Source organism: Trichosurus vulpecula, chromosome 1 (assembly GCF_011100635.1).
Source record: "Trichosurus vulpecula isolate mTriVul1 chromosome 1, mTriVul1.pri, whole genome shotgun sequence".
Taxonomy (NCBI): domain Eukaryota; kingdom Metazoa; phylum Chordata; class Mammalia; order Diprotodontia; family Phalangeridae; genus Trichosurus; species Trichosurus vulpecula.
The window spans coordinates 64254503-64267076 of record NC_050573.1 but is presented as its reverse complement, the minus strand read 5'-3'; the positions used below and the strand labels follow the sequence as shown (position 1 = coordinate 64267076).

The window sequence follows — 12574 nt, the reverse complement described above, 5'->3', positions numbered from 1 at the left end:
AGTCATTTTTCAGTCATGTCCAACTATTCATGACACCATTTGGGGTTTGGTGAAGATACTGGAGTAGTTTACCATTTCCTTCTCCAGTTCATTTTACAAGTGAGGAAATTGAGGCAAATGGAGTAAAGTGACTTGCCTAGGGTCACACAGCTCATAAGTGTCTGAGGCCAGATTTGAACTCAGGAAGATGATGCCTTGATTACCCTCAACATGTTTTAGTTCTTCTGTTTAAACAGTTTGCCAGGCTGTGGCTGCTGAGCATGCTACAACTTCTTGAAGCCACAGGTGAGGGTTGGGTGATTCAGGTGGACACCAAAAGTGGAAAGCAGCCCCTAAAGAGCTCAGAAGCCATCATACCAGAGGTACTAGTCTTCTCTGAATGCCCTGTGTCCCATATGTATGTGTGTGTATGCATGTTAGAATTGGAGATTGGGGGTGTGGAGGAAAGATTTACACCCTGAGTCTCTCACCCTTCTCCTAGGCAGAGGGCAGCAGGCTTCAGTTTGGTCCTCTAGAGTTATAAGCAGTTACTGCTTTGATCAGAGGTCTTTAGAACTTAACTCTTAAAACTTGTCCTTCAAATTTATTTTTTTTATATGTTGCAGTTGTACTATAAATTGTTCTGCTGGCTTTGCTTACTTTATTCTGCATCTGTTCAAAAACATCTTTCATGATTTCTCTAAACTCATCCCTTTCATCATTTCTTACAGCTCCATTACAATGTTACACTACATCCATTCAGTCATCTCTCATTTGATACCCCCCACCCTAATTTCCAAGTCTTTCATATAGCAAAAAGAACTGCTATAAATATCATTCTATAGTTTCCTAAAATATAAAATGGGGATAAATAATAGAGCTTTTCCCCAGGAATGCTATGAGGATTAAATGAGATAATTTTTGAAAGCACTTATTATAGTGCCTCATACATATTACATATTTAATAAATGTTAATTTCATTCTATGTATAGCTGCCATATCCCATTCAAGAGCCACAGGTCTGTCTCTCCCCAGAAGGAGCTTTTTAGTGCTCTGTTGATGTTTCCTTATCCAAAAAATGGAGAGGACAATCTGGAGCCCAGATAATGTAAGAAGGAGGAGATGTCTTCCTCAGTAGTTCCAGAAACAAACACAACTACCCTGAAGAGACACATCCTGTTCTGATAGTCAGGGCTAGGACCTATGGTCCTTGGTTATTAGCTCTCAGAGTCCCAGTCACTGGAGTTTAAGCCTGAGCTTAATTGGCACACCCTCAATAGCAATCAGCAATTAGTGAGAAAGGGTGCAGGCTCAGTTCTCTCTGTTCCTTGAAGTTTCTCTAGGGGGCACATTTCTTTCTGAAAGCTGGGAATTGTGCCCTGGGGGAGCTGGAACCTCTATGGACTGGGGAAAGCAGTAGGTCGAAAGAAAAGGTATAAATATGCTGATCTTTTCCCCCTTTGGCTTTACCTACAGCTCACTCGTGGACAAGCGGGCCATGCTTTCTTTACTCTGAGTCAAGCTTGAACTTACTACACTCACACCCTTTGCTTCAAGGGCAGCAGAACCAAGTTGGGTAGCTATAAGCAGTCATTCAGGCCCTAGACTCTCACACCCCCTGAGGTGAGCCATTTTCTTCTCCCCATACCTCCAGGAGAAGGGAATTGTCCTTCTCTACTTTATCCCAATAATCAGAGCACTTTTGAGATCCACTTCAGGTGAGAAGAGCAGCATGGGCCTTCGTAGTCTTCAAATTACATAGTTGAAAGATCAGGGGAAAAGACAGCAGATGGGGAGAGGGGACAGCATGTGCCAGGCCCAGAATTTTTTGCAGGAGGGAGAAAGATGAAGGAATGCTCTGACCTAGTCAGTACCTATCAGGATAGTTATGGTTATTTCTGATCATCACTAAGAGTCACAGAATGACAGCATGTAAGCACTGAGAGAGACCTTAGAACATGTAATATCTAGGCTGGGTGGGAACTTAGAATACAAGAAGTCAGAGCTGGGAGGGCCCTCAGAACAGAGAATGTCAGAGATGTGAGGATCTTTAGAAAAGAAAATGTCAGAGCAGAGAGGGTCCTTAGAAAAGTTAATATCAGGGCTGGGAGGGACATTAGAACAGAGAATGTCAGAGCTGGGAGAACCCTTAGAATAGAGAATATCAGAGCTGAAAGGCCTTTAGAAAAGAAATTATCAGAACTGGGAGGGTCCTTAGAAAAGTGAATATCAGGGATGGGAGGGACCTTATGTAGAAAGATTCCTGAAGAAGATTCTGCTGGATAGAACACTTTTGGATGAGGGCAGTCCAGGTGGAGAGATTGAGGGAATTGTGGATTCTTAGACTGGAGAAGAGATGAGTTAGGAGAAATATGATTATTCTGTTTGAGTATGTGAAAACTGTCCTGGAAAAGGACCCCAGGAGAGAAGCTACAGACAGAGATTGCTAGTTAGCAGAAGGGAAATCATTATGAGTATCCAAACTGGCCAAGAAAGAGAGAGACTTGGTAAAGCAGCTTCACCTCGATATGCCTCAGTTTCCTCATCTGTAAAATGAGGGAGTTTTATTTGTTGACATCTGAGGTCTCTTCCAACTTCAAATCTCTAATCTCTGATCTGAGCTTCGGGCACCAGTTTTTGGAAGAGAACATTAGCAAACATTGTGTCAAGGACAGCCTCATCCCCATGCTTGTGGAGGGGATGAGAACTCAGACACAGGCAAAGGTAAGGAAGGGAGGGAGTCAAGGGGTCAGAAGATAACTTTGGAGGGGGGGGTGTGCTTTACAGTTCCAAATTTGGGAAAGAGGTGAAGGCAAAAGTTACAAGAATAAAAAGCAGTGTGAACAAGGAGTGGAGACATGTGGCATGAAGGACAAAGAGCCTACAGGATGCTGTGATGCAATAGCCATGAGAGGAAATAGCTAATCTTTGGGGTAGGGTTGAAATGGAACATGTAGCCATATGGGAGAAGGCTGGGTACCAGTGAGTTATACTGGAAAGAACTCTACATCTGGAGGCTGAGAAACTGCACTCAGGTCCCAGCTCAGGTCCTTGTTACTAGTGGCAATTTGGACAAATCCCTTTCCCTGTTTAAGCCTTAGTTTCCTTCCCTGTGGAAAGAGGGGCTTGGACTAGATGGCTTCTGAGATGCTTACTATGTCAATGTCTATGATCTTTCGGGTAGGCAAGCAGAGGTCCAGAAAGGTCTGAGCAGTATCTGTAACAGAAGGGGCTTCAGATTCCCCAGTGGATGGAGCTCTAGAGGAGGAGGTCAGCAGAGAAGGATTGGAGGAGAAGACATCCCTGTTTCCAGGGGCAGGTGGAACAGGAGTTTTGAGATACAGACCTGCCCAATTCTGTCATGAGCCAGGGCGGTTGGGATGGGATATGGAGGACACCAGAGGAAGAAAAGGTTGAGTAAGATCCACCCTGGGATCCACTGAGTCTGAAAAATGCTAGAAAGGCACACTTACTTTGCCATTCCATTCCTGCTCTGGAAGGTCTTTTTGGGACCAAATTTAATAAAAATTAGATTCAATATATATTAAATATAACATACTATAATTGGATTTTAAAAACCAACACAATCTTGTAAGTACAAGATTGAAGAAGGGAAACAAAGTCATAGCTAACTTTAAAAAGTATGGGGTTTGTGCACCACATACTTGGTACAAAGCAACTATGTGACAGTGACCCAAAAAGTTATAGCAATCTCAGCTTACTTGGCAACTTTTAGAAAAACTTAGAGATCGCTGAATAAGGATCGTAGATTCTGATCTGGAAGGGACCTTGGATGTTATCCAGTCGAATACCATTATTTTACACATGGGAAAATGGAGGCCCAGACAAGTAAAGTGATCTGCCTAGGCAAATGTAAAGTCCTATATGTGGACTCAAAAAATCAGTTTTACAATTTGAACATGCCATATTCAAATCCTGCCTCTGTCACTAACTAGCTGTGTGGCCACGGATAAATCAGTTAATCTCTCAAATACTCGGTTTCCTCATCTGTAAAATAACAGGATCAGACTAAAAACTTCTAAGGTCTCTGAGTGGTAATGGAAGAAGAACTAGGAAACAGACAAAGGAAGGGTTTTAGTGTATTATAAGCTCACTGGAGATAACAATGTGACACAGACGCCAAAAGAATCAACCTGGGGTTCTTAGGCTGCCTTAAGAGAGAACTAGAGATCAAAAATCATAAAATTACAGGTAGAGATAGCTTTAGAGGCTATCCAGTCCAGTATCCAGTCCAACTCCCTAATTTTATAGTTGAGGCCCAGAGTTATTAAGTCACACATGTAGTAACAGAGGCAACATTTGAACCCAGATCCTTTCACTCCAGATCCAGCACTCTCTCCCCTTTATTGCTCTTTATTCAAAACAAGAGGAGACACTTGTCCTGATCCTCTTAACCTTGCTTAGGTCAAATTTGTTGTATTATGTTCAGACCCAGATATCATCTTTTAGGGAGGCCATTAACAACATCTATAGCAGGACAAACAGGATGGGGAGGGCACTGAAAATATAGTCATATAGGAATTGTTCAAAGGAACTGGGTAGGTTTATTCCAGAGAAGAAGAGATTTAGGGGAAAACATACTTGTCTTCAAGGTTTTAAAGTGCTGTTAGGGATTAGACCAGTTATTAACCCCAGATTAGACTAGTTCTTAACCCCAGAGGGCAGAAGTAAAAGTGGTGGGTAGAAGTTAAAGACTCTGACTTTAGTTTAACAGCGAAGCATCATGGCAGAGTTGGTATTGTGGAAGGGCCAAGTTCTCATCCACTCTTGTTGGCTTTTTTATTCCCCTGTTCTAACAAGAAGAGCTCTCCTATAGTAGAATTCTTTGCTTGGGGAAGGAGTTTTTTCAGTTAAGGCTGGAATATGCTAGAGGAGATTGATGCTTGGGGTAGTGATTGGACTAGATTCTCTAGGGGATTCCTCGCAACTCTAAGAGTGTGATTCAATGATAACTTTGCTTTTCTCATGTCCTACTCTGCCATAGCCTCCATGCTGGGGCAAAACCAAACCACAGTGACTGAATTTATCCTCATTGGGTTCTCGCCATTCCCCCAACTTCAGCTGCTATTCTTCGTGCTCTTTCTGCTGATGTATTTATTCACACTGCTGGGCAACCTTCTCATCATGTTGACTGTTTGGCATGAGCGGAGTCTCCACAAGCCCATGTATTTCTTCCTGTGTACTCTTTCCATCTCAGAAATCTCTTACACATTGGCTATTAATCCCCGCATGCTTGCTGACCTGGTCTCCACTCACCACACCATCTCCTTTTGGGGTTGTGCCAACCAGATGTTTTTCACTTTTGCCTGTGGTCTTGCTCACTGCTTCTTGCTCACTATTATGGGCTATGATCGCTATGTAGCCATTTGCCACCCCTTACGGTACAGTGTGCTTATGAGTTCACGGGGCTGTGCTTGGCTGGTGGCCTCCTCATGGCTAAGTGGCATAGTAATGGGGTTAGTGATCACTCTTCCTATTTTCAACCTGACCTTCTGTGGGCCTAATGAGATCCATCACTTCTTCTGCCAAGTGCCCCCCTTGGTGAAGCTAGCCTGTGGAGATGTCGCAGCAGTGGCCACGGGGATTGGGCTGCTCTACATCATAGTCCTGCTGGGTTGCTTCCTCCTTATCCTTCTCTCCTACACCTTTATTGCAGCCACCATCTTGAAGATCCCCTCAGCTGAAGGCCGGCACAAAGCCTTCTCCACCTGTGCCTCCCACCTCATTGTGGTGGTTATACATTATGGCTTTGCTTCTGTTGTACACCTTAAGTCAAAGACCTTAGAAGCCCTGGAAGGGGATACCCTGATGGGCATTTCCTACAGTGCTCTTACCCCCTTCCTGAGCCCCATTATCTTCAGCCTGAGAAATAAGGAACTGAAGGATGCCCTAAAGAAAGTCCTCCTCAGGAGTCTGTGCCCCTCAAGACTGTAATGGAGAGACTATATGATGGTCAATAATTAGAATGTATTTGATTTTTGATCTAAGTCTTATGTTATGGAACACTTTCTAGATGGATGGATGGATGGATGGATGAAAATGAATTTTAAGTACCTACAATATGATAAGTATTGTGCTAAGTGTTGGGGACACAAATATAAAAAGTGAGAAGGGCTCCCTTTTCAAGTAGCCCACATTCCAATGGGGGGAGACAACATGTTCTGACCTTATTATTAGCCCTAGGAATGGGATCACAATCTAGCTGATACTGATCTCACTTGTTTTTGAGAGTCCTTTTGCATTTATGGATATTCATTCATAGTTGATGAGTACCTGCCTGGATATCACGAGAAGCTCCAATTACATTGCTCACTTGACTTCTGGTACACTTTCCACCATCTTACATCTCTACATTGGACTGTATTACCCCGGTTCTGATACTTTCCTTCCCCCCACAACTTTTCAGCTCTGTTTCATCTGTCTCCATCCCTTACTGTAATGCAAACTCCTAGAGAGTAGGAACCATCTTGTTTTTATATCTCCAGTGCTTAGCCCAATGCCTGGCACATAATACAAGCTCTTATGAAAAGACAGTTTATAGTACTTTACTTGGCAGATTTGCTGAAATAATTTTGCTTTTATCCCAATTAACACACTAAAGGAAAAAAACAGGCTGCACAGTTAAGATTTAGTCTGTAGCAATCTTGAGGCAGCGATTGTTAAAAATGTTTAATGAGTATTTTTGTAAATAAAGTTGTGAGTTAATTTATCTACTCTTGATCATTGATATGCTAAATTTTTCTCACATTTAATTTTCGAGTTTTTCAGAGTGTCATTTTTTTGTAGTAAGTTTTCATCATGTACTAATTTTTATAATTCAGAAAATTGAAGTATATATTTGGAATGAATAGTATGTAATAATTTCATTAATAAAGATGTTTAATAATGTTTAAAAAAAGAGAGTGGACTTAAATTCTTTACACATCTCTCTATCTCTGTCTCTGTCTTTCTATCTTGATCTCTCTGTCTCTCATTCTTACCACCTGTTTGAACTTGTGTCTAATCTAGCCTCACCAGGCTGTAATTTCCTTATCTAAAAAACTAGAGCATTGGATGCCCACTAGATGTTTTCAAAGCCTCTTCCCACATCATATTCTAAGGTACTTTGAGATTTAAAGAGATAGAAAGTAGTTTGAAAGCAGAGGTAGCTGAGGAACTGGAGACATATAAATTTCTGGGCAACTCGGGGGAGACAAAGTATGAAAGAACTGGAACTAATAAAAATCAACTTCATTACTGTGGCACTTTACAAAACAATAACTCTATGAGGCGGGGAGTACTAGTAATATTGTCATGGTTTTACAGATGAGGAAACTGAGGCTCAGTTGAGGGTCATGCAGCTATTAAGGTGTTAGACCCAGGATTTCAACTCAGGCTTTCTGACTCCAAGGTCAAAACGCTTCCCTGAGCCCATGCTGCCTCTTTCCTGTTAGATGAAAAACTATGGATGGAACTATGCAGCAGATTCCTATTTTAGGAGAGAAACGGGTTTCAGGTGAGTTAATTGAGTTAAGTAAGAAGAAGGTTATTTGTAAGACTTGTCTTTTAAGATGAATGAAACTGGCCTTCCTGTCATCTGCTGTCTCTTGCTATTATTTAATTTATAATTACTAAGTTAAGTGTTATGATAATAATGATGATGATGATTGTGTCTCCTTTTTAAGGCTCTGAGCTCATGAAGACCCAAGTTCCTCTCTTGAGTGATTCTTAATAATCATACTCTGCCTCATGCTCCTACCCAGGATTTTACCTGGGAACACAGAGTTGGACTTGTTTCTAGCTCTTGCCTAGGTGTCATTTCCCTAGAAAGTATTAAATTAATAAGGCATAGAACAAAGAACAAGTTGTTGTTGTTTGCACACTACAAAGATGACAGAATGAACTCACTCTTGAGTTACTATATTATATAATTACATAAAAAATGTTCCCTTTTGCTCTCTGGTGGCCTACCTTCCCTAGAATCTCTGCAGGTTTCACCCTGATAGTACTACCTCTGGGGTTTAATAGTACCCACACCCTTGCATTCTAAGTGGCAAAAGAACTCAAGTTTCCCTGGAAATGCAGCAATTGACCCCATTAGCGAGTAAATGCCTTCTCTGGGGATCTATATAATGACTCTTGACTTAATAGCATGAATTTCTGGTTGAGGAGCAAATCAACAAGGAAAGAACATGGAATTCTAGAGAACCTATCCCTCTTTCCCTGGACTGGTGTCATTCATGTGACTCATAGTACCAGTCAAGTGCCCTCTTTCTTCTGGCTCTCTTCCTTGTTGCTCCCCAGTTTTGCTCCCAGTTTCAACTAGGCCTTTCATTTGGTCCAGGAATCCTTCCATCAATCCCCTGTTACCCCTCTGCTGCTACCACCTCATATTCCTCCATTCCTATTTGGACCGGGAATGTTTTCCAATACCTATCATCCTCCCCCTCTCCTTGTCCCCACCCTCCTCCATCCCCCATTAGCACAAATTCATGCATATTTTCCTGAGGCTCAGAGAAATCTCAAAGTAACACCAGGAACATGTCTACAAGGGGAAATGTTCATGTGTCCATTATTCAAATGATGATGGGGATAATGGTGATGATGAAGAAAACTTTGATGATGATATTGCTTTTTCATGCATCAGTCCTATTTTAACAGTCTCTGGCTCTTCAACAATTCATGTTAAGTCATTCACGTGATTGATAGAGTTAGAATCCAAAAAGATCTTGAATGACTAAGATGGTAGGCTGACTACATTAAGGTTAAATATATTCAGGATAAAATGAAGTCTCACTCAGGGATCAAAAATACCCCTACACAAGAACTTGAGGATGAGTTGAAAGAACTGGTACTGTTTACCTTAGAAAAGGCTTAGATCAGACTTGATGCCCAAGTTCAGATTTTTAAGACCTTTCATGTAGAAGAAGGACCAGACTTTTAGGACTTTAGACCTTACAGGGACCCTAGATAGTCACTGAGTCCAAGCCCCTCATTCGACAGATGATTCAGCTGAAGTGAAATGACTCACTCCCACTAGGTCCCAAAAGCATTAAGTGGATAATCCAGGACTCAAAACTTTGGCCTTCTGATTCCACATCTAGGGATCTTTCTGCTATTCTCTGTCCATGGCTTTTTCTGTGTTTTTTGGTCCCTGAGGGAATAACTGGATGCTACCAGTGGAAATTATAGAGGGTTAGATTCCCATCTTGTTGGAACTCTACAGCCACACATAGCTAGCTTTAGGTTTGCCAAAACAGTTTTCATACATTATTATATTTGGTGAATACAGCAATCCTAAAAAATAAGTAGCACAGATATTATAAGCCCCATTTTACAAAAGAAGAAACTGTGAATCAGAAAGGTTGTGACTTTTCTACAGTCACCCAGGGATCAGAGGAGGGATTTGAATCCAGATATTTACAACCACTGGTCATCTAGCACCAGTCCATGCATATTCTCTTGAGTCTCAGAGATGCCCCAAAATGATACTAGGAACATGGCTGCCAGAGGAAATGCCAAAGTGCATATTATTCAAATGATGGTAGGGTCTCCATGGTCAGTCCTCTTTCCACTGTATAATATTGGTTATTATTTAGAATTTAGAGCTTTCCAGGAGTGCAATAGGATGCCTCAGGAGACAGTGAACTTCTCATTAGTAGCTGGATAACCACTTCTCTGTGTAATGGTAGTCTGGAACATGTACAGAATGTCTCTGGTGGCATATCATCACATGGAGAGGTAAGTGAGCCTGATTCTGAGAAAGCTTTGATGATATATAACAGAAGGGACTTAGAGAGACTATAGAGTATATACAGACATTCTGTAACTGGTTCTGGGAAGCTAGCCACGTGGTGAATTGGATGTGCTTTGATTGATTACAGAAGCCTTCAAAAACCTCTAGACACCATAGCCTCAATATTTTCTCTTTGACTGCATCTGCTTATAGTCAGTATTGGAAGGCAAGGGGTATTGGACCATCTTTCTAAGACCATGTAGCCTCATGAAAAATTGATCTCTGTGCTTCACCTGACTCAATATTTTTTATTTCCTTCTAGGTAAAGGAGTTTAATATGGAGGTTCCATCCTTGAAAATTTTGAAAGGTCAAGAGGATGAGCTTCCGGGAATGTAGGAGTTAGAGTCCATTCAGGACCCATCCCAACAGTATCTGAGACAAGGGTTCTTCCAGCAGTGGTTCCGCACCTGGTGCAATCAATGTCATGGAGGAACTCAGTTTAGTTCCTCCCTTCCTCTCTCTCTCTCTCTCTCTCTCTCTCTCTCTCTCTCTCTCTCTCTCTCTCCCCTTTTCCCTCTCTTCCTCTCTCTCCTTCCCATCCCTTTCTCTCTCTTTCCCTCTCTCTTTCTCTCTCCCTTTTCTATCTCCTCTCTCATATTTTCTTATATTTATTTTTGAATTGTAGAATCTCAAAAAATACATTGAAATGTGTAGGTTTTGATTCCCATGACATGCTTATATTGCAAAAGACTATGACAATAAAAAGAGTATGATCATGAACTAGGTAACAAAATCTTCTTGTACTTTACTCCCCTCCACATACACTGTCATCTAGCTGCACTTGCCTACCTGCTGTTCTTCATACATTTGAAATGCATACCTATTTTATATACCTAAATATGCAGTGTCACATAAATATTTCTTGGTCAAAAAGGGGTCACGAGTGGAAAAAGTTTAAGAAGCACTGACTAAACCTACCTAAGCATCAGCTTCCCCACCTCAAAATGGGGAAATATTATTTATTCAGCAAGCATTTATTTAGTCCCACTATGCTCCAGATACAGTGTCAAATTTTAGGGATACTTGAACTGTGTAAATGTGTCTCGTTATTTTGTTGTCCTTCCCTCTTGTGGGGAGGCTGGGTACTGCAGGGGAACAGCATTAGATTTGGAGATCGTGTTAGTTTGAATCTTGTCTCTGCTACTTAGAGGAGACAAGGCCTTTAGCGACTTACTTTCCCTCTCCTGGCTACAATTCCTCATTTGTAAAATAACTGGGTAAGAATAGATGGCCTCTAAGATCGCTTTCAATTCTAAACTATGATCCTGTGGTCCCTTGATTTTACAGATGAGGATACTGAACCCCAGAGAGATTCAATGACTTCTCCAAGGTCATGCAGCTGCTTAGTGGCAAAGCAGAGAAGTAAACCCGGCTCTCTCTCATCCTTATGGCCAAAGTTTCTCTCTCTCTCTCTCTCTCTCTCTCTCTCTCTCTCTCTCTCTCCCTTCCTCCCTTTTTTGGTGGTGCTGGTGAGACACGTGACTTGGTCCACAGATACCTTCAGAGCAGGCAGCATGATGGTGGTTGTGGGGGGAAAAGTGTGGAGTTATTATAAAGGATGGAAGCTAGGTGTTGCAATGATAGAACATGAAGATATGGAGTCAGGAAGACCCGAATTCAAATCCAGTCTCAGACATGTACTAGCAGTATAACCCTGCTCGAGTCCCTCAATCCCTCTCAATCTCATTTTCCTCATCTGTCAAATGGGGATAACAACAGTACCTACCTCCCAGAATTATTGAGAGGATCACATGAGAAAACACACATGTAAAGTATTTGTAAGCCTTAAAGCACTATAGAAATGCTAGCTGTTGTTATGATTATTATACTGATTGCTGAGCAAAGCAAATGGTCATGTAACTTTAGCTACTTCCTGTGCTATTTCTTGTTCCAGCCTTGGTTTTGTTCCCCTGGTCCTTGACCCTTGACCTCTGGCTTACCTGTCTATGATCAGGATTTCCTGTTTAGTTGCTCATTAGTTACTAGATTGTCAATGAATGACAAACTCCCGCTAATCTTTAAAGTCTAGGTATCCGCTTATGAATATGGCTCTACTGTGCTTATGAGTGAGAAGAATGCTTACTAACAATAGTAAATGACCTGGAATCTCAAAATACAGATGGCATGGGGGAGAATGTGCAAGCTGGAAGTTTATAATATGTAGTAGGAAGTGAGAAGTAAAAGGGCAGAAGCCAAGGTCAAGGGTGGCTTTGAGCCATTATATTTGACCTGTGTGAAATTCCTTATAGTCTGCAGTTGAGAAAGACAGAGACAGAGATCAAGAGACAGACACAGAGACCAAGAGATAGACACAGAGACAGATAGTAACAGAGACAGAGACAGAAACAGATGAACATATGGATGGACAGACAAATGGAAATAATGGAGAGATGGAGTCAGACACAACAGACAGAGAAAGACAGATATAAAGAGATGGACAGCAAGACAGATGGACAGACAGACAGATCGAAATGACAGAGAGACAGTTACAGACCAAGAGAAAGAGATAGACACCAAGAGACAGGAACACAGAGAAACAGAGACAGATAGACACAGAGACAGATGGACAGATAGATGAAAAGACAGATGGAAATAACAGAGAGACAGAGTCAGAGACCAAGAGACAGAGAGAGATGGGAACAGAGACAGGGAGACTGACATAGAGATGATGGACAGATGGATAGAAAGACAGATGGAAACAATAGAGTCAGAGAGAGACAGAAATAGAGATAGGCAGAGACACAGAGAGACAAATAGAAAACTTAGGTTCAAATCTAGGCTCCTCCAATTACTAGCTA

At 41.6% G+C, this 12574-nt stretch overlaps 1 protein-coding gene across 1 annotated transcript; it reads left to right on the top strand.

Annotated features, from left to right (window-relative positions):
• Positions 1–4756: 4756 nt before the first annotated feature.
• LOC118834149 (olfactory receptor 10H1-like) lies at positions 4757–5934 on the top strand. Its single transcript, XM_036741595.1, has one exon. The coding sequence runs from the start codon at positions 4966–4968 to the stop codon at positions 5932–5934; it is 969 nt and encodes a 322-aa protein (XP_036597490.1). The 5' UTR covers positions 4757–4965.
• The last annotated feature ends 6640 nt before the right edge of the window (positions 5935–12574 follow it).